Here is a 22,941-nt window from a genome sequence, read left to right as displayed (position 1 = left end):
TCAGTTGGCCCTGTGTACCCCATCTAATCCTAGCGTATGTCCCCTCGTGAAGTCTTACAATTAATCTTAAGAGTGGGCCAGGAAAGCCCATACCTTCCAGAATCTCCCACAGTTTAGCACGGGGGACCAGGTCGAAGGCCGTCTTGAGATCTATGAAGGCCATATATAGGCTCCCCTTCATGATGGTAACTGCCTTCCAATAGATCCCAAACAGCCGAAAGACCTGATCCATCGTGCCCACCCTTTGTCGAAATCCGGCCTGCAGATGAGAGAGAATGGCTTCCTCCTCCATCCAGTCGCCTACCCTGGCGATAATGACCCTGCCAACCACTTTCTGGATTATGTCTATCAGACTAATCGGTCGGTAGTTGGCAGGGTCATCTCTTGCCCCCTTCTTGTACACTGTGACCACCTCGGCACCCTTCCATGAATCTGGCACGGGGTGCCCCTTTACTAACAAATTCATTATGGTGGCTATTAAGTTTGCCCAGGCTATGGGTTCAGCAATCAAGAGGTCCCCAGGGATCCCATCCGGCCCAGCTGCCTTTTTGGGCGTCAGATGATTAATTGCTGCCACTACTTCGGAGGCCATGAATAAGCACTCCGTCTCCCCGTCAAGTTCCCTTCCCTCCCCACAAGCAACCAAAGGGCCAGATGTATCTTCACTGCCGCCATACAGAGATGAAAAGTGATTGAACCATTGCTGGCAGGTTATATGGGTTGCTAATGGCTGGGATTTGCCCTGTCTAGCTCTATTAATTAGATCCCAGAATAGTGTCGAGTCCCTCCTGCTGACGGCGTCTGTTATTTCCCTCCAGTGCTCCTCCTCCCACTCACGCTTTGCCAGAGCAATTGCTCTCAAGTACTCCCTCCTGGCCGCTCTAACCAGAATAGGATTCTTTGAGAGCAAGGCAACTGACAGACTTTTCCTCTTCCCCCTGCAGACCGTAGAATACCATGGGTTGCTGGATATGGGAGGCGACCTATTAGATCTACGGGATTTCCCTTTAGAGGTGAAATAAAGACTCACTTGATCTATCGTGCCTTTATATGCTGAATCAAGTTGTAAAGAAAGGCACGGAGGTCTAGCATCCACCCGCTCCATTGCTTCCAAGTCCCTATACAGGGCTTTGATAGTAAATTTAATGGTCTCTAGTTGGTCTGCATTTAGCTGAGCCTTGTCCCACTTCAATCTACGATTGCTTTCGTAGGGGATGATCTCTTTGGTTAGTTTCAGCGGTGCACTCATCCCTTTCTCTTTAGTTTTTCCCCATTTAAACTTGCAGCATAGCGGATTATGATCGCTATCCTGGGTGGGTACCACCTCCATATCAATAAGGTCCATCCACATACTAACACTCATTAGAATATAATCAATTCTGGACGGGGACGATAGCCTGTTAAAAGTCGATGCACCTAATATATCAGACCGGGTCCTACCATTAAGAGCTCTTAATTTGTGCTCCCTAGTGAGGGCGTTCAGTTGGATTGCCCTAGCAGACCATTTCCGGATGGGGGGTACCGTCAAGGGGGGGATAGACCACCTGGAGTCGTCCTCCTCAGTACCTAGTGGGTCATCACCAAGAAGAGGTTCGAACGTGCAATTAAAATCGCCACCCACCATAATTCTAGCTGAGGGAGGGCAATTAGCTAGAGCAGAATCAAGGCTCAAAATGGTTGCCGATGTATTGTCCCCCACAGTCCCTCTAGCGTACACATTAAAAAGTTCGAGCCTAATCCCCTCTATATGACCCCTGGAAGAAAGGTGCATTAAATCATTACACTGGGTGTCATTAGAGGCCATGTCCCAATCTAGGTCAGTTCTTATCCAGACTATAAGACCTCCTGCTGGTCTACCTTTCCCTCTGCTTATCGCTGGGGAAAAGAAGGTTGTGTAGCCAGATTTATCAATTGGTATCAAACACCAAGTTTCTTGGAACAGGCAGACATCGAACTTCTCGATGAATTCATGCCATTCAGGAATGTCTAGTTTCCTTTTTAGCCCAGCTACGTTCCAGGAAATCAGATTTATTACCCTAGACCCCTTGTGCACTAGAGAGTACCCTTCCGTGATCACCCCCCCCGGCTCCATTCCCACACCTCTAGATTGGTGGCTATTACAAAGTTGCCTGTCGGGTTCAGCACAATCAACAACAATAGACATATCCGGGGCATCAAAATGGGGCATATTCGAGTGGATTACATTAGGGTCATCTGTGGTGACCTCCTGGGAATTGTCACAAATAATTCCTATTTGCTGGGAATCCACTCCATATCTACCACCTCCCTCCTTCATAGGCTGTAAGCATCAATCGCAGTCCTCCATACCGCTGAGCTGCGAAAACCTGTTGAAAGTATCTAAGGGGGTGAAGGGTCTGAGATGCTCCATTGCACCATTGTGGCTTAAGTGATGACTCTGTGGAACCGTAAACCAACCAGACTGACCATTAGGGAAAAGCTGATGCTGGCCAAATACCTGATGAGTGCTATTATAACCAAACTGCTTGGGCCAAGGGGCATAAGGTTCTTCCCTACGTTTGGGGGGGTAGGGAACCGACCTCGGGTAAAAGTAGGTTAAGGGCCTCGGTATAATAGAGTTTCCTCCTCCTGCATATGGCCAATTTAAAATATAGTCCACTGCACGGGGGTCTCTAAAATTGACCACCACTAGGTCCCCGTCAATGTCTTTCCTAGTGTTACCCAACCACGGGAGCCTTCTAACATGTACAATATCTCCATCCACATTTGGGGCTATAGGCCTGAATGTCCTCAGCCAATGGATTATTTTATTTTTCAATTGGCCATAACCTTCCTTCTTATTGTCTGCTAATGGAGGAACCCCGGTCATAACTACTACATAGGGCACCGCCTGGGGTGGTATTTCCACTTGAGGTACCCTAGATAAAGGACCTCTAGGACGTCCCCCTTCCCCCTGTCTCTCGCTACTAATTACTGGGGGAGCCTTTGTCAATGGCTTTTTGGCGCCACCTTCTGTCCCTGCTACAGAAATGATGGGGGTCATTGTAGGATTTTCTTTATGAATAGCAGGCGCCGTCTTTCCCTGATGCTGAGACGACTGTTTAGACGGCTGGAGTAGAGCAGCGGGGGTAACTACTGGGGGTATTACAGTCTCGATAGACGAGACCCCAGTACAAGGTATTAGTTGTGTTCCCCCACTCCCCTGAGCCCTGGTCACCGTGGCCATACTATTTAAGGCAGCCTCTACTAGGGCCAATCTATTTTCGACTTTCCTAAGACTCTCAATCACGGGTAACAACAGAGACCTCAGTAAAAGTTCGAAATCCCCTACAAGTGGAGGAGGAGTCGATGAGTTTATAAGTAAGGGCCCTTGACTGTTATCTAAACCTGCTGTATTGGGGACCTCCACAAGCGGAGTAGCCACCAATGGTAATGCCTCGGGTGTTACAGTAGTTGCAACTTCCATGGTTGCCCTTACATGCGGTGAAGATAATTTAGGGCCTTTGCCAAAGTCTAGATGTGAAATTTTAACTTTGCCTTTTCCCGCCCTTAATTTCCTCCTTTTTTTATTTGGTGGTGGTCCGTGTATCTGTGCAACCACTAGTTGCTTGGCTTTCAGTGATTTAAGCTTCAGGGGGGCAGGAGGGATCTGAGTAGGGGGGTCAATCACTATAGGATCAAGGGACCTACCGGGTGAAGATGTGCAGTCACGCAGTAAAAGTGGGAAGCCTTCTTGACTAACGGTTTCCCTCCCAAGGTCAATTAAGTCCCCCTCAGTGAACAAGGATACAGACGCAGAGTCAAGAAAGGATCTGTTTTTCAAGCTTTCAATTGAACGCCTCCGCTCAGCCCTGCGTTCAGCCATGGTCAATTCCTTCTCCCCCTCGGACAGTACCTTGGGAAAATAATTGTCTAGAGACCCATTGCGAAGTTTGCCCTTCTTCCCAGGTGACCCCCCAACAGGTAGAGTAGCCATTAACTAACCTGTAACACAAGCCTACGGAAAGAGTTTTGGAGAGTGGGCCCAGCCCGGCCTGCTCTGGCCTACGAGGGCCTCAGAGGGCCCGCCCTTTGCCCGGGCTTCGCCCCGGGCGCTCCCGCGCAGCAGGTCTCTACAGTCGTTATAGGCGCTTCCTCCAATCAGGTGTGGAGGCGGGACGATGAGGGAGAGCAGCCCAGGTGACACGGGCGCGGGGTTTCCTTGGGCTCCTGGGAAACGGAGTCCACACCCCGACGCTCGCAGCCCTCAGTCCCGGTCAACAGCAAGGTAATCCTTAGCCCAGGTCCTAGGGCGACGCGGGACCCGCGAAGCGGGTTCCGCTAGCAGCAACGTTGGAAGAAGCAGGCTCCTGGTAAGCGCTGTAAAGCAAACAGCAGTCCGTCCCTGTTCCTGGCCAGTTCGTGAAGTGTCCCGCGTTCTAAAACCAAGCGGGGCACTTTATCTCGACTCAGAGGCAGGGGGCGGGACGGTGAGGGAGAGCAGCCCAGGTGACACGGGCGCGGGGTTTCCTTGGGCTCCTGGGAAACGGAGTCCACACCCCGACGCTCGCAGCCCTCAGTCCCGGTCAACAGCAAGGTAATCCTTAGCCCAGGTCCTAGGGCGACGCGGGACCCGCGAAGCGGGTTCCGCTAGCAGCAACGTTGGAAGAAGCAGGCTCCTGGTAAGCGCTGTAAAGCAAACAGCAGTCCGTCCCTGTTCCTGGCCAGTTCGTGAAGTGTATGTGAAAGGTATTTTAAAAAGTTCACACTTAGAAACTTTTCAATGAAAAAGTCTGGCAATGTTATACAATGGGAGAAAATGCAGATTACAGGTAGAGTATGTTCTCGTTACTTTTGTAATCCAGTACTGGACTCCTATGTCCAGCACTGGGATCTCTACTTAAGACAGGTAAGTAATTACGTTTCAGTAGTTGGTACGATTTTTAAGGAATATTTCAAGTTTTCAAAAGTAGACACTTGGAAGAAATTTCATAGAAAAGGAGACAATGGATTCCTATGGAGAAAATTCAGGTTACTAGTAAACCTGGTTAGGATTACTTTTTCTGTTCAGTACTGGGCTACAAGGTACAGTACTGGCTTCTCTCCTGATCACAGGTGAGTACTTCGGAATTCAGAGGATTTTATAGGAATATTTTAAAGTTTCAAAACTTCACACTTAGCAGAATTTTCGAGTCAAAACCAGTCAATGTCATCCTATGGCAGGTAAGTGAGTTATCGGATTCCAGGTGAGTACTCGACTGGTGAGGTAAAGGTTCCGGGCATAGACTCAGGGGTCCCCCAGGGTCAGGTAGGTACAGTTGGTACACCCTCAGTGGCACAGAGGGAGCCGAGGTGCAGAGGTAGTTAGGCCCATTGTTATTCAATAGTGGGCAGGGGGCCTCCAGTTGGTGGCTGCTGGCTAGCAGGCCACACGGCTGTGGGAGCTGGGCTCCTGGTCACGGCAAAGGGGGACGTAGGATAGGACAGGGTGCACGGCCAGCAGCACTCAGGCGGCTGGGTGCAGGGTGCATTTAAGCTGTTGGGTGCTCAATTTTATTCAATGTTAAGGGTAAACTAGGGAACAAAGGCTGCAGACTCGGGGACAATGATTCTTCAGGTGCAAACACTACTTCAAAAGGTAAGTTGGGATCTTGGAGAAGAGGTAGGTACCCCAAAGGGAGGCACAGGGAGTAGACTGGTGCAGGGGTGTCTTTGGGCGTCGGGAAATCTTACCCTCAGCTGGTCGCGGTTGGGGGGGGGGGGGTCCCTGGTTCTGACGCTGCAGGCGTTGTCTAGTTCGTCGAGGAGGGTCTTTGGGCACTGGATTTCGGTCACTGTCGCCGGGGGTACGTCCTCGTGGTCTTGGATCACTCTGGCACAGGCCGGGCTCGCCAGGTGCAGAGTGATTTGGTCGGGAGCTTTCTGGCTGGCACCAGGGGTTGGTTGTTGAAGCAGAGCCTCTGCTTATGGGAGTCCCAGTCTTTCAGAGGGTCAAGACAGGCAGGACCCTCCAAGAGTCCAAAGGTTGCTGTCCGCAGGAGTCGCCGGGATTAAGTAGGAGCAGGTTCCAGGATCAACAGGCCAGTAGGGCTGGGGCCAAGTCAGTTGGTGTAGTCCTGTTGTGAGCAGATGCACAGCAGGTCTTCCTCTTCTTGATCTTCTTTCTTCTTTTCTTATCGGAATCTGAGAAAGGAAGGTTCAGGGTGCCCTAAATAGTAAGTTTAGGTGCGTTACAGGTAGGGCAAGGGCAGGCACCCCCTAGCCTGCTCCTCTCCTGTGGGAAGGGAGCAGGAGCCTAGCTGTGATTGGGCAGGGCTCCCCATCTTCAAGATGGCCGGAGCCTCGGGTCGTGAGGGGGGGGGGGGGGCGGGGGGGGGGGGGGGGGGGGTTGGCACACCCCCCTTCCTGAGGTAGGGTTTCCCGCCAGAGTGGGGGTTAGAACTGGTGGGGGTTAGAGCTGGTGGGGGCCAGTTGCTGAGTACAGCAAGTGGTCTGGAGAAGCTCACAGAGGCGGCATGGCATGCCTTTGAAGCTACCACCTGCCCATCCTGGGGGAGGAGACCTAGCACCTCCCCCGGGATGTGCATTGTTGCAGGGCCAAGAGAGCGAGGGGTTCTCCACCCAGGGGTCCAGCAACATGTCTGCTGTGTGGCAGCCTGGGCAGCTACTCAGCCCAGACGTGGATTGTAGGTTAGGTTTCAGGGGGCATCTCTAAGATGCCCTCTGTGGTGCATTTCACACTAAATCCCACACTGGCATCAGTGTGGGTTTAATGTGCTGAGAAGTTTGATACCAAACTTGTCAGTCTTCAGTGTAACCATTATGGTGCTGTGGAGTTCCTAATGACGACCTCCTAGAACCATATACTCTTAATGTAATCACCGCACTTGCAGTGCCCAGGAATGGCCCTGGGTACTGTAGGCGAATGCAAAAAAACAACAGTTGATGGACAGAATGCAAAACAATGTCATACATTCACCCTAGTACAGAGCTCTGGGCCTAAATCCATCGTTTTTTTGCACTACACACCACCCCAGTTCAGACATGGCCATATGCAAATCAGCCTTGACCCTGCGCCTCATGGGAACAGTCCAGCCCGAACTGGCAAGCCATTTCTTTCCTGGACCGGAATCAAGCATCCTAGGACCGGTTTCTGGCTATCAGCAGTCTACAGCCAGGATAGCTTGACTCCAGTGGTGTGGAGAGCAAGAGACTCACGTCTGGGCATACCCATCCCACTCGGGGTGACAAATGTAAAAAAACAACAGTTGATGGACAGAATGCAGAACAATGTCATACATTCACCCCATTACAGAGATCTGGGCCTAAATCCATTGTTTTATTTGCACTCCACACCACCCCAGCTAGAAGGGTGACTGATGTATGCCAGGGCAGAGGGTTTGTGGGCATGACACACAGGGATGTGTGCCATGTTGACTCTTTGTTTAGTTCTGTACTTAGACACTCAGCCTGCAAAGGCAGTGTCAGGGTACAGGGCCCCTAAAGGCGGCACAATAAGTGCTGCAGCCCTTAGGGGTCTTCTCTGGTCACCATTTCCTGGGTACCTAGGGCACCATTTACTAGGGGCTGACAGTGGCCAGAGATGCCAATTGGGTTTTTGTTTCAACACAGTTTTGGGGAAGGAACACAGGCCCTGGGTACCTGGTTGGCAGGAGCCCAGGACACACTCAGTCAAAGCACATCAGCAGTTTTCAGAAAAAAGTAGGGGCATACCAATGCAAGAAAGATGGCACTTTCTCACACTGGGCGTCACCCTACTTAAGAAAGCAATAGCCCTCCATATCAGAAAGGTAATGCATTTTGGATGTTCTCCTCGCATAGGAGGGCAGCCTCAACATAAAACAACCAAAAACAATATGAAACATCTGCAGCAGGACAGTACACCTAGCATAAAATCAGAAGCAAGTAAACTTTAAAAGCAGTGGACTGGTAGGTAGAGGCTTTGACCCAGGAGGCCTGTATGTTTGACCACTTTATTAAAGGCAAAACTAACATTTAAACAGTTTATCGTTTGAGGTGGCTAGCTAAGAGAAACCACTTTGCGTATATATTTCACTTATTAATTACCTGCAATTTCAATCAAACCAAAACCTATTACGCAAGTCATTTATTGTCTTCCTACTAAGGTCGTGTATATTTTCAGAAAGTGATATTTTATTTAGAATTCAGGTAAAGGAAAAAGAAAAGTGTTACCTTGATTGTCTACTTTATCTTCATCTCTTGGAGGGGAATACTTTGGCCTTCGTGGCCCACGCTTTGGCAGACGTTTTCGTTTTAGAACATCACTAAGTCGACTAGGATAAAATTACAAAGACAATTAATATGACAGGAAACCTAGGAAAGAGACATCAAAAAAAGATCAATACCGATTTGCGCAAAGTACGCACTGTGCATTGGAAGAAAAGGGTTACCTAATGTTTCAACTTGCTGTGCTGTAGGTTCACAAGCTGTATACGGTGGTGCTATTTAGTGTTGAGTTCAAAATAGCACAGGTTTACTTCAAAACTTTAAGTTTCGCCCATTGAAATAGAGGTCGGCTTGTGCAGTCTAATAAAAGTATGAATTCCTTAGTAAAGTCAACCAGCAACCTTCCCCGAAGTACGAGTTACTTACCTTCGGTAACGTTGTATCTGGTAGAGACTATTCTAGCCGCAGATTTCTTAACGTATGCGGCGCTGGAAGGTGCCGGTGCAGGTGGTGTTGGGGCGCCCCCAAGTTCCCGTCCGAGAAGAATGGAGCGAACCTTCAAAGGGGAGCACCAACTCCCTCCCACCAGAGCCCTGGTGCAGAACCTCCAAAATATGATCCGCGGGGAAATGGGCAGCCGGATCTCCCATGCCCAAAATTTCCAAAGCCATGGAAACAGCGCGAGTGAAGGCCAAACCCGCCTCCGTAGGGCCCCGCGGTGGGAAAAGCAGCTCGTCCGTGGGCGACGGCTGCAAACTAAGACGGCCATCCCCTAATCCAAGCGGAGCGGGTAAAGGCCAGGCTTGAAAAGGAGAAAGAGGCTCTAAGAGTGGGGGACCTGTGGTCCTCCGGCAAAAACCGCAGCAAGAAGCTGTCTTTTGATGACTTCGGGGAGAAAGCCACGATGCAGCGGAGGGCCCCGCATGGCGCAAGGGATCAGTCAACATCCCAGGAGGTGAAGGAGGTGAAGGAGGAGAAGGAGAAGCCAGCGAGTCCTGCAAAGCTGCCGCATATGTCTCCATCTGGGCTCTCGATGCCCCCTCAGAGGGGAACGGTGGATAGGGGAACGGTGGATAGGGGGACGATACGCGGGCAGCATCCCCCGCGGAGAGCCCATGCCCCCAAAGGCCGATAACCAGCCCTCTGGGCCAAACTGCGTCACATACGTCCGACAGGGGAGCGACGCTCTTGCAGCACAGGAGAGGGATGAAGGCGACGACTATGACGGCCGCTCCAAATAACTTCCGCAGAGGCTGAGCGGGGTGACAAAGCCGATCTGGACATGTGAGCCGAGATAAGTTTCATCCGGCGTTCCCGACACGACTTCGTCTTCTATCGTTTGCACGCCTCGCAATCAGTGGAGCTGTGATCCTCCCCCAAGCACCACATGCATATGAGGTGAGGGTCCGTCGCCGACATCAAACATCCACAAGACAAACACGTCTTGAAGCCCGAAGGCATCTGTGCACTGTTCCCATAACACACGAGAGATCGAAGGGAAAGGCCTAAACCTGTCGTGTTGGAGTCATTTACCGACGTCTGCTGTTGATGGACTGTTCTGGTGGGTGTGAATAAACCTGCTTTTCAGAACTGCTGTGACCGTCTTTTTATTACAGGCGATGACTGGCGACACCCATCGAAGAACTCAGCGTGCTCAGTTATTCAAGTATTGCTTAGACACTATTGCTGGGGGTTAGTTTTAAGTTTAATATGGTGGATAAACGGATACGTGTCTATCATTTAATATTTGATGTGGCATTGGTTAACACTGTATTGTGGAGTTCTGGTGTAAAAATTATTTGTACAAGATTTTGGTAGCATGCTCCATGATTGAGGAGCACCGTGTGATGCAGGAGTTCGGGCAGACTGGAGCTTGAGAGTGTTGATTCTAGAAGCACTGTGAAAGTACGCGCAGCTTCAAAGGAGGAAGTGACACTTACGCGCCGACGACCAACATGCCCCAGATAGACTAGAGTGCTCATTTGATTACAGCTCTAACATTATGAGCTGTTTTCTGGCTGTTTTTATTGCGTGATTAGGAAACAAAGAAAATTCTGGACACAAGTGGATTGTGGAAACTCCCTCTTCCAGCTAAGTTCATTATTTTAACTTATTGTGTTAATTTGATTTATTTTACCATGTTTTTGTGAACACCAGCACTAATCCAAAGATGTTTATTTTCAGATGATAATCTATAGGGAGTGGATACAACCAGCAATTAGTTGGCAACTGTAAGCATTTACTTATTGTTTTACCTTATTATATCAGATTATTATTTTGAATTATTTTATTAGCTTATAGTGTTGGTTTGTTTAGTTACTTTACCTTTCAGTATGTCAGAATCCATTGGAATGAGCCAACCACCGCAATGTTTTTGTGAACTTGGCGTACCTATTCTTCCATGGAAGAAATGGAAACCTCTTTTTGAATGCTACTTGATAGCCATTGGTGGGGAGAAGTTTTCTGCAGCTAGGAAACACGCTGTTTTGCTTCATAATCTTGGGATAGAAGGAAGAAATCCTTATGATAGTATAGATCCCATACCAATTGGCAGAGGGACTGGCGAACCAAGCGATGTCTATGAAATTAGTGTGTTACTTCTACAAACTCATGTTGGACCATGTTTGAATGTGGTCATGGAAAAACACAGATTTTTCATGCGTGCACAGGCTAAGGGAGAGAGAGCTGGCAATTATGTAGCAGCACTCAAATCTTTAGCTCAGCCATGAGACTTTGAACAATTGACTGTTCACTCATATCACATCAACTGGTACGATGCACAAATGACCCTAGGATTCAGGAAACAATATCTTGTCCGTACCAATTTTACTTTTTGGAACTGGGGAAATGTGCATGCACGCTCCAAATTACGCACATACGGGCGCATGCACAAATTACTTTTGTAATTAACACATGTAAAAAATTTGCTTTTACGTTAGTCCACGGCCCCCGCTTCTTACCCTCCTCAGAATATACGGAGACTGGGAAAAAACTTTTCCACGTGGGCGCATGGACTGCTCACAAGGTCTTGACTCGCATGTGTAAATGCATAACTTATGGAAAATGGTTACCACATTCAAAACTGAGACTTGGTTCGTGCCTTTTTTTTTGTTTTGAATGAAGCATATGCTGAGACTGACAATTGGAGACGGGATATCGTCTTGAGACAAACAACGGCATCCTGCAGTTTTCCAAACAGCGGGTGAAGGACAGATAACGCGTTACAGAGAGCGCTTCTAAGTTGAGGTCCCTGATTCAATTCTCGGCACCTCCAAAGCTTCGTACGAAGAAACCAATTACCAAATTCCCCACCTAACTAAAGATAACCCAGAAGCCATTTGTCCACGTCCGGTTTTTCATTTAATAGGGCACACTCCAATCTCAAGCTATGAGGTCCTGATGAGAACCCCCCACCAGTTAGGGGTTCGAAACGCGTAGACCGCCCTTCTACACCATAAGATTACCCTTTAAAAAGACAATCATTGATGTGTTTAATAACTCCTAAACTAATCAGAAAAGTATCGTTGGTGTAAACTAATTGTTTTTTGGTGATATTCAATTGTAAATATTGACATGTGTATGTGTGGTATGTGTGAGAATGTGAGATTGGAATGTTAATGTTGATCAATGATGTATGAAAGCTAATGAGGTAGTGTGTATTTTACGAAACTCATTTTTATGAAATTGTATCTTTGTATTGTTTGTTCTATATGATTTGTGTAATTTGGTGAATTGCAACCAACACAAAATTGCGAAAAAATATATGAAAAATAAAAGTGATTCATTCTGACTGATCTCAAAGTCTATAACTCACACTAAGTTTAATTCTTCTTGTGCAGAAACTCAAGGTCTGTTAATTAGGAGCTACAGTATTGGCGCTTGTTTAGTTGTTCTTATGCTGAGACCGAGCCACTGTGCCTGCAGGGCTAGTGCTCCAAACCTCACAAACTTTGATAATAAGGAAACTTAACAGAAGTTATTAAGCGAAAACAGGCTTCAATCTGTCAATTCATGCCTGCTTGCTGAGCCATTTCCCTATCACAAATTCAAAAAGAATGTTGTCACCACATGTTAACAACAAGCGCATAAAGAATAGGGAAGGGAAGTCCGGCAAGAGAGCTGTGCTTATTAAAAACAAGGGAGGGTGAAGGTGAGAGTGAGTAGAGAAACGTCAAAAAGTGCACGCGGCCATGCTAATTGAAAACAGATGGCCCCTGCGTGCCGCTGCTCGCTCCCGAAAGGTGGATGCCAGCACAAGCACAAGTGTTACAAAAGTGACGCCCAATTTCTAAAGGTCATCTTCTAGAGAAGTGCTGTGCGAAGTGCTAGGCTCGACCTAAAAGGATGAATTAGATAGTGTTTCACATGACATCTCAGTAACCACTGTGTGTAAACTAAATACTGAAACCTTGCAGAACAAGGGTCTGCAAGGTTTGATAAACCAATATTTAACAACAATCCAGTAAGGATGTCAAATTAAGGTGCCCTAGGTGTGGTAGTCAAAACCATGGACCAAATTATCCTAACTGCTTTGGTAGAAGTAGGAGTAGTGGAAAAAAAGGGCATTATGCCCGTATGTGCAGGAACACCAATATAAACATGGTTGATGAGGATATTCTCTCTCAACAAGCAATTCACTGCATTTCAGCAAAAGTCACTAACACTCTACAATGTAAAGGATGTAGATACAGGTATTGTAGTCATGCCAAAATGTGATATACAAATAGGTAACAAATTAGTTACTGTTCTGGCTGATTCAGGTTCTCCGTACACATTGTTGAGCGAGATTTTGGTATTCCACTTTTGAGACTAACAAAGTAAAACTTTGGTTACCTGACATTAACCCCCGTAGGCTATGGGGGTGGGGGGGGGGGGGGGGGGCAGAGTATTGATTGAATAGGTTATTTCGAAGCAGTCCATCATGTTTAAGGGAAGAGAAACTGTAGGCAAGGTGTATGTTGCCTAACATGGTGAATCTTTTAGGGGGGCAACACCAAAAAGACCTTGGAATCATTTTAAATCCAAATACGCCTGATCAGGTAATGCTAGTCACACACCAGAGTAATGACCAAGACATTGTTGGGAGATACCCTGAGGTTTTTAGTGAGTAGCTTGGCCTGCTTAGTGGTTTTATTCATAAAATAATTCTAAAAGCAGAGGCAAAACCAGTAGCACACAAGGTCAGAAAGGTGCCTAACCTCATGATAAAGCCCCTTCAAGAAGAAATCCATAGATTACTTAGGATGAAATAGTCTAATCGGAATTGTTGGATCTGATCGTTATCGCACCAAAGGACAAAGGCAGCAAAATTAGGATGTGTGTGGATTTGAGAAGTTTAAATAATTGTGAGAAGTTTAAATAATTGTATCTGGGTTGACAGGCAGCCATTACCAAATATTAATGAAGCCCTGGCCAAGTTGGGGGTGCTTGTATTTTCAGTGTGATGGACTTATCGTCTGCTTATCAGATCATGCTACCTGAAGAGGCAAGTGCATTAACGCACAAGTTACTACTTGTGTAACGATATATCTGTAGGAGACATTAGTTAGTGATAGATTCTTTACCTTAGAACATGCCCAGGCGTCAGACTGGATTCAGAAAGTGTTGCTTAGCAGTACCCCTGCGCGTCAGTAGGTGGCGTCCTGCGGCTCCGCGTCCGTCACTGGCGTCGTCAGCGCCGAAAAGAAGTCACGGAGGGTACTAAGGCGACACCCATGCACGCTGACGTCAGTTCTGTACACGACTTTCCATGCCAGAAACACAGAGCCATGCATGATACTGACCATTGGTGCATAAAACTAGGGCCCTAAAAGAGGATGACCTTAACCCTAGATATAGGTTCGCAGAACGGGGAGGATGGGTGGGTCGGTAAGGAATCTATCACTAACTAATGTCTCTTACAGATATATCGTTACACGAGTAGTAACTTGTGCATCTGAAAGAAACAGGTTAGTGTTAGATTCCTTACCTTAGAATAGATACCCTAGCAATATCAACCCCGGTGGTGGGTCTGTGAACCAAGATCACACCAGAAAGTCTTGGAGAACGGAACGGCCTAAGAAGCCATCCCTCCAGACTTGGCTGTCCAGGCAATAGCGTCTTGCAAACGTGTGCAGTGAGGCCCACGTAGTCGCCTGGCAAATGTCCTGCAAGGGCACTCCTTGGCCCAAGGCAGTCGTAGTCACTGTGCCAGAGTGGAATGAGCCCTCAGCCCAACAGGAGGCTCCTTTTTCGCCAAGGAGTAACATGCCTGGATACACAAGATGATCCACCGCGAGAGGGTCCACTTGTGCACCGCTTTCCCCTTCTTAGAGCCCACGTAACCAACAAAGAGTTGGTCATCCACCCGGAACTGGTGCGCGCGATCCAGATAGAACGAGAGCGCACATTTTGGGTCCAGGCGGTGGAGCTTCTCTTCCTCTCTCGAGGGATGCGGAGGCGGAAAGAAGGTGGGCAAGGTGATGGATTGCCCGATGTGGAAGGCTGTGACTACCTTGGGCAGGAAAGAGGGCCTTGTCCGCAACACAAACTTGCCGGATGGACCGAAAGGAAAGGAGGTTTACAGGATAGAGCCTGGAGCTCACTCACTCTCCAGGCAGAGGTGATGGCTACCAGGAAGGCAGTCTTCAAAGTAAGAAGGCAGAGAGGACAGTTGTGAAGTGGCTCAAAGGGAGCGCACATCAGAAAAGTAAGAACCAAGTTCAAGTCCCACTGAGGCATCACAAAGGGCAGAGGAGGGAACGTATGCGTGACCCCTTTCAAGAATCGATTAACAATACGGGACTTGAACAAAGAAGGTTGATCAGGCAGCCTCAAAAAGGTAGCCCTTGATAGTGCCAAGAGCAGAGCCCTGCTGGGCAAGAGAAAGAAGAAAGAGAAGAACCTCAGAAAGAGGGGCAGAGAGAGGATCCATAGCCTTTGCTGTGCACCATGCCACAAATCTGTTCCACCTGTAGGCGTATACCGACTTTGTGGAGGGACGCCAGGCTGCCAGAATGATGTTACAGACTTCAGGAGGCAAGTCACATGGCCTCAACTGTCGCCGCTCAATCTCCAAGCATGGAGGTGGAGACTGGGCAGGTTCGGGTGGAGGACAGTCCCCTGCTGCTGCGACAGGACCTCCTGAAGAGGCAGACGAACCCGGGGATCGACTGACATACTGAGTAGCTCGGGATACCAGTACCTTCGTGCCCAGTCCGGAGCCACAAGGATGACTTGTGCCCGGTCGCGCCTGATCTTCTTCAGCACTCTGGGCATAAGTGGTATAGGCGGTAAGGTGTACAACAGACCGCAACTCCACGCGCGACGAAAAGCGTCTCCGAGCAAGTGCCGCCTTGGAAATTCCAACGCCCAGAACTGATGCCATTGCGCGTTCTCTTCTAACCAAGGCTCTCCCCACTGCAGAAAGAGACCTTGCGCCACCTCCGAGTCCAGACGCCATTCGTGATCCATCATGCACCGGCGGCTGAGTCTGTCCGCCCTGGCATTCAGAGAACCTGCCAGGTGTTAAACCACCAGGGTCACTCCCTGACTATATTCTGGACTATACGAGGGAATCGAAACAAATTGTGTCAATCATCAGAAAGAATTGGAAATTGTTACAATTAGATCCTGTTACAAGCAAAATAGTGGGCAAGCACCCGGAAATAACATATAGAAGAGCAAGAAACCTTAAAGACAGACTGATACAAAGCCATTACAGAGACCACACCAAAAAAAAGAAAGGCAATCAGTGGATGAAAACAAAAGGTTTCATTAAATGCCAACACTGCAAGGTGTGCCAAATAGCGGTGAACAAAAAGGAAGTGACAATGCCGAATAACAAAATATGGAGAATAAAAGAACTAATACATTGTGTAAGTACTCATGTGGTATACGTGATAGAGTGCCCGTGTGCACTCAAATACATCGGGAGCACTAAAAAGGAATTAAAAAAAAGAATTTTGGAACATGTGAGAGCGACAGTAAATAAAGACCGAAACAATGCTGTCGCCAAGCACATGGAACAATTACATAATGCAGATTGGACACTTCTCAAGTTCTATGCCTTGGAAACAGTCCTCCCACATGACAGAGGGGGGGACCGAGAAAAAACTTTAAGATGCCGCGAGTCACGACAAATTTTAAATTTCAGGACAATGGCTCCGACAGGTCTTAACCAGAGTGAAGAACTTTATGTGCATCTATGATATTTGTGTCTTCACTATGAACTATGATCCTTTGTTTCAAATATTGACAGAACGGACAGTGGTATTCAGCAGGTTGTGAAACATAAGTGGGTTTGTAATTCACGAGACTATGAGTAAAAGTGTTTACGTGATAGAGTTACCATGTGTGTCACAGAAGTAGATGGCACTGGGAACAATTGCACAGAATGCAGGCATGCCCACCGGAGGGCATTAAAAGTAAAAAGTGAAAAACAATATATTTTAATTGCCCACTAGAGGGCAGGAATGGTTATGTGCTTATCAAGGCTTAAGGTTTTTTTTTTTGCATTATGTAAAACGCATAAGGGTGGTTAGGAAATGATGACCATGCGCTTTTGAAATAATTGGTCACTTGATATCAAAAAGTGTGACAACGTAACTCATATGTAACATCTATATGCGTAATGTAAAGCAATCTAAACATAATAGTCAGTAATCACAACATGAACTACAACTCCCACATCACCTCCATCGTCAACAAAGGAAGTGACGTTTTGTAAATAGTTTCTAGCAACACCCTATTGATATAGGAGGGGCTCACTAGTGTTTGCTTGTATTGACCGTGAGAAAGCTGTGTGTACACAGCGAAACGCGTCGGTGCTTTTTCTGCTGAAAGACTGAATGCCATTTGTTAAATAAATCGGAAGGAAATTACGCTGATTCCGTGAGTGCGTTTTCATTTCTCCTTCCTCGAAGGAGAGTTGGACATTATATATATATATATTTTCTATATGCTCCTGGATCCCGCACATAGGTGGGGATTATTCATAGATTATAGCTATTGATCAGTATCCCGTGGATGGGAAGCAAGTGAAGAGTCGACATGCCACACATCCCTGTGTGCCATGCCCACAAACCAATGCCCTGGCATACATCAGTCACTCCTCTAGCTGGGTGCCCTATGCCAGTGGTGAGGGTACAGGTCCATGAGCCCTGTACCCCTACAGTGTCCAAGTCCATTCCTGGGCATCATAAGTGCAGGGCTGCCATTAAGAGTATATGGTGCTAGGAGTTTGTCATTACAAACTCCACAGTACCATAATGGCTACACTGAAGACTTCGCAGTTTAAAACCTACACTGATGCCAGTGTGGGATTTAATGTAAAATGCACAATAGAGGACATCCTAGAGATGCCCCCTTAAACTCGACCAACTCCTAGTGACCTGACTGAGTGGCTGCTTAGGCTGCCACCTCCAGACATGTTTCTGGACCCATTGGGTCCAGAGCTTGCTGCTCTCGGGGGCCTGAAACAATGCACATCCTGGGACGAGGTGCCAAGCTTCCTGCCCCAGGATGGGCAGGGGTCACAAAGGAGAAGCTTCAAAGGCATGCCGCCTTTGTGAGTCTCTTCAGACCATTTGGGCGGAAGAACCGGCGAGGAAAGGAGGTGTGGCCACCTCTGCCAACTCCACCCCTCAGGTGGGGGAGGCGAGGTGAAGCAGAACCTCGCATCCCCGCCATCTGGAGGATGGGGGGGGGGGGGAACTCAGCCAAGACAGGCTCCTGCCCCCCCTCCCACAGGAGGGTGGCAAAATAGGGGGTGTACCCACCCCAGGGAAGGGACCCATTGGTCCCTGCCCTTTACCTACCTGTAACACCCCTAAATTGAGTATTTAGGGGGCACCCTGAACCTTCCTTAGAACCAGAAACCACAAGAAAAGAAATAAGGACAATAAGCCGTGCAGAGCTAACAAGAGGACGACGCCCACTGACTTGGCCCAAGCCCTACAGGCCTGTCTCCCCTCAAACCTGCTCCTTCGAAATCCCAGTGTGTCCTGCAGCCAGCAACCTCAAAAACCCCGGAGGACCTGCCTGCCTTCGCTTCAAAGACTGAATCTCCTGTGAACACTGGACTTCAAACTGCAGCTTATGGTGCCAACGAGAAACCGCAAATCTAGCCCACTCTGCACCCGCCAAACCCGGCCCGAGCAGAAAAATACCACGAGGAGGTCCCCCCGGCAATCCTGCCCTGAGATCTGGCGACCCCTGGCCTACCTCAAGCCTTCAGACGACACCTGCAGCCTCAATCCAGAGGACCCCCCCCCTACTGCGACCAGAGCAGGTAAGAAAATCCAACGTTCCAAGGCACCCCTGCACCCGACGCCGCAGGGGCTTGTGTGCCCAAACCAAAGGTGCCTAACCAATCCTCAACATCCCAACTTATCCCTCGAAGTGGTGGTCCCGCCTGGAAGATCCTCGTCCAGGAGCCTGCAGTGTTTCTTTGTCCCGGAGGTTCTCTATTGGAAACCACAGGGCACCCAACCTTAAAACAGCACCCGCCGAGTACCGCTGAGGGTGCACCTTTTGTGCTACTTTGGTCCCCAACTTGCCCTGAGCTAAACCCTAGGAGCTTTGGTCCCACAGCCTCGTGGCCTGCTTGCCAGCAGCCACCAACCGGAGACCCCCTATCCTCCATAGGATAACATTGGACCTCAACACTCTGCACCCGGCCACCCTAGTGCCGCTGAGGGTGCAATTCTAGTGCATCACTAACCCTGAGAGACCCCGGAGTCTAACCCCAGAACCTTAACTTCCACAGTAGTTTACTCACCTGCAAACCAATAAACTAGTTTCCCTCCATAGGATAACATTGACAATTTTCCCTCCAAAAAACGACTGAGTGTGGAATTTTGAAAATTAAAGATATTCTTTAAAAATCGTACAAATAACCAAAACGTGTTTTCTCACCTGTTTGCAGGACATGTCCCAGTGCTGAATTAAAGCATCTGGCACAGTTAGAAAAAGTAACGTAAAAGTAACTTACCTGCAATTTATTGACAAAGCCTATTCATTTCAATGTACAGCTCCAAAAAGTTTCTAAGTGTGGAGTTTTGAAATCTGAAAATATTCTCTAAAAAAAAAAAATCGCACGAACAAAAATGCATTTACTCACATGTTTACAGAAAATAGCCTAGTGCTGAATCTAGGCATCCAGCACGGAGCTAGAAAAAGTAACGTAAAAGTAACTTACCTGCAATTTATTGAAAAAGCCTATTCATTCCAATGTACTGTATTTGCTAAGTGTTGCATACTACTGCTACCCTGTAAATCAAATAAAGTACAACTCCTATTGCATTTTAAACAGTCCTATATCCAGTAATTTATAACTTAAAAGTATTTAATACTTATCTGTTCCAGGCTTGCTTGGTTCTAAAAATAAACAGTATATTTTTTATACAAAAACAATTGGCCTAGAGTTTAGTTCGAGTGTGTGAATTCATTTACTGACTGAGTGTGTACATCAAATACTTAACACTGCCTTACTGGTCGACCAAGATACCACTATTAGAGCGTAAGGTACTATCTAACTTTAACTTCTGCCTACCTCTGGGGACACTTGGACTCCCTACACACTATACCTCATTTTGGTGTAGTATATATAGAGCCAGTTTCTTACAAACACCATTTTTGTTCACTCACAGACTCCAGCTCTGGAAAAATCAGCAAGTCTGAACCACTCTGCACCCGTCGCCCACGGCCTGAGTTCGAGTGGCCCAGCACCACGAGGAGGTTCCCCCGGAGATCCAGGCCAAGCTCCAGTGGTCCCTGACCTGCATCAAGCTTCCAGGCGAAGCCTGCAGCCTCAATCTGGAAGGTCCTCGAGACCAGGAGCTGGTAAGAAGATCCTAACCTAAAGACACCCCTGCACCGGACGCCCCATGGCCTTGGGTGGACCAACCCCCAGCATCCAAACTTAGCTCTCCAAGAGGTGGTTGCTGACAGAAAACCTTTGTACCCAAGCCTGCAGTGTGTTTGCAAACCGGAGAATCCCCATTGATAGTAACAGGGCACCCGACAACAAACCAGCACCCTGCACCTGGCTCCCCTAGTGCCCCTCAGGGTGCACCTTTGGTGCTAACTTGAACCTCAATTTGCCCTGAGCTTAAGTCCAGGACCTTAGCTCCCACAACCTTGCCGCCTCCTCCTTAGCAGCCACCAACCGGAGTACCCCTATCCCCCATTGGATAACATTGGGCCTCAGCCATCTGCACCCGGCCGCCCTAGGGCCGCTGAGGGTGCTTTGAGAGTGCATCCTAGACACTGGGGGACCCCTGAGTCTAACCCCAGAAACCCAACTCCCACCACAAAGTACTTACCTCTGAACCGATAACATCATTTTCTCCCATAGGATAACATTGACTGTTTTTTTCTATTAAAAGGTTTCGAAGTGTGGAGTTGAGAAATCTATAAAAGTCTCTAAAACTGTAACCAAAACGCTTTTATTTACCGGTTTACAGGAAATGTTCCAGTACAGTATCCAGGTATACAGCACTGTGTAAGAAAAGTAATCTGTAAAGTAATCTACTTGACATCCTATTGAAAACTCAATACAAAGTATATGTACAATATTTCAAAGCATTGTATTACCAATAGTTCTTCTGTAATCAAACCAAAGTACATATACAACTGCAATTCAAACTGTATTAATGCAAGTATAAATCACTTGCCTGTGCCAGGCTGGCTTGGAATTAGTTAATAAAATAACCTTAAAGAATATTCTTCTAGAAAACCAATTGGTCTGAGTTCAGTCTTTGAGTGTGTGACAATCATTTGCTTAACACTACCCTCTGATAAAGCCTTAATGCTCGCCTAAACTACAACAAATAGAGAGTAAGGTTCTATCTACTTAAAACGTCTGCCCACCTTTGTGGTTCCACTGGACTGTGCACACTATACTTCACTTTGGTATAGTACATATAGAGCCAGCTATCTACAATGGCAACAAGGAAAGCTGTCTTCAGAGTGAGGAGCCTGAGACAACAGTTGGGAAGAGGCTCGAAGGGAGAGCACGTAAGATAGGTTAAGACCAGGTTCAAGTCCCACTTGGGCATTATGAACGGGAGGAGGAAAGAGGTGAGTAATGCCCCTTAGAAATATATTTACAATAGGGGACTTGAAAAGAGAAGGCTGATCAGGAAGGCAAAGAAAAGCAGATATGGCTGACAGGTAGCTTTTAAGAGTGCTGGGCCAAAGAAAGTATATACTAGAGAAAGGAGATCCACAGCCTTTGCTGTGCACCAATGCCCAAACTTATTCCATCTGCAGGCATATACCGTCTTAGTGGAGGGGCGCCTGGCTGCCAAGATTACATTACAGACTTCAGGAGGTAAAAGGTCAAAATCTGTCAACTGTCAGTGCTCAATCTCCACGCAAGGAGGTGGAGGCTGGAAAGATGCGGATGGAGGACCATCCCCTGCTGCTGCGACAGAAGATCCTCTCAAAGAGTCAGTCTGATTGGAGGATCGATGGCCATGCTTAAGAGCTCTGGGTACCAGACTCTCTGCGCCCAGTCTGGAGCCACAAGAATAACTTGGGCCCAGTAGCAATTGACCTTCTTCAGCACTCAGGACAGAAATGGGACATGCAGAAAGGTGTACAGGAGGCAGCAGTTCCACTCACGAGGGAAAACGTTGCTGAGCGAGTGAAGACTTGGAAATTCCAACACACAGAATTGCTGAAATTGAGCGTTCTCTTCAGTGGCAAACCGATCTAACCAAGGCTCTCCCCACCGCTGAAAGAGACCTTGCACCATCTCTGAGTGAAGACGCCATTCATGATTAATCAGGCAGCGGCTGTGAGTTATTCCGCCCTGGTGTTCAGAGAACCTGCCAGGAGTTGAACCACCAGGGACATGCCCTGATGTTCCAGCCATGTCCAGAGTCTAAGAGCCTAGGGTCCACGACCCCACCCGCCCGTTGCAGAACCACATGGTGGTGGTGTTGCCCGTGAACACCTGCTCCACCTTCCCTTTGAGAGAAGGAAGGAATGCCTTCAGTGCCAGACGAATCGCACAGAGCTCCAGCAGATTGATATGGAGCCTGGACTCAACCGGAGACTAGACGCCTCTGATCTCGGCCTCTCCCAAACAGCTGTCCCATCCCAGGAGTGACGCATTTGTCAAAACTGTGAGGTCGGGTTTTTGGAAGGGAAAGGGATCTGCCTCTGACCCAAGTTTGGTTTGTTAGCCACCACTGCAGTTGCTGTGCAGTCCCCTCAGAGATCTGGACAACATTGGAATGATTCCCCTGATGCTGGAAATTCAGGTCCCACTGCAGAGCCTGCGTATGCCATCTGGCATGATCCACCAGCAGGATGCAGGAGGCCATGAGGTCCAGCAGCCTCAAGGTAATTCTCACTGAAATCCAGGATAGAGGATGAAACATCAAAATCATAGTCCGAATATCCTGTACTAGCTGCTCGGGATAAGCCCGAAACTGCACTGTATCCAGAACTGCTCCGATGAAAAGAAGCTTCTGTGAGGGAATTGGGTGTGACTTCGGCACATTGATAGTGAACCCCAGCAAGTGCATGAGGTCCGCGCAGTCTGGAGGTGGGAGACGACAGCCTGTGGCGAGCCCGCCTTCAACAGCCAGTCAAGATAGGGAAAGACTGGAACCCCTGATCTGCGCAGATGAGCTACGTTCACCACCATCACGTTCGGGAACACCAGAGCAGTGCTGGTAAGGCCAAAGTGGAGCACGGTAAACTTAAATGCTCTGAGCCAACCGTAAACCGTAGGTAACACCTGTGGGCCAGCAAGAAGGGGATATGAAAATATGTGTCCTG

At 48.0% G+C, this 22,941-nt stretch overlaps 1 protein-coding gene across 15 annotated transcripts in view; it reads right to left on the bottom strand.

Moving 5' to 3' along the window:
• Positions 1–22,941, bottom strand: part of TRIP12 (thyroid hormone receptor interactor 12) — a 1,206,981-nt gene that overhangs the window by 501,837 nt on the left and 682,203 nt on the right. For all 15 annotated transcript variants that reach the window (XM_086944059.1, XM_086944047.1, XM_086944048.1 and 12 more), the window contains one exon: positions 8,173–8,273. In XM_086944059.1, the coding sequence (XP_086800185.1) occupies positions 8,173–8,273 (101 nt within the window). The remainder of the gene's footprint in view (positions 1–8,172; positions 8,274–22,941) is intronic.

Source organism: Lissotriton vulgaris, chromosome 11 (genome assembly GCF_964263255.1).
Source record: "Lissotriton vulgaris chromosome 11, aLisVul1.2, whole genome shotgun sequence".
NCBI classification, from domain to species: domain Eukaryota; kingdom Metazoa; phylum Chordata; class Amphibia; order Caudata; family Salamandridae; genus Lissotriton; species Lissotriton vulgaris.
The sequence above is the reverse complement of the archived record's forward strand: the minus strand, read 5'-3'. Positions and strand labels throughout refer to the sequence as shown.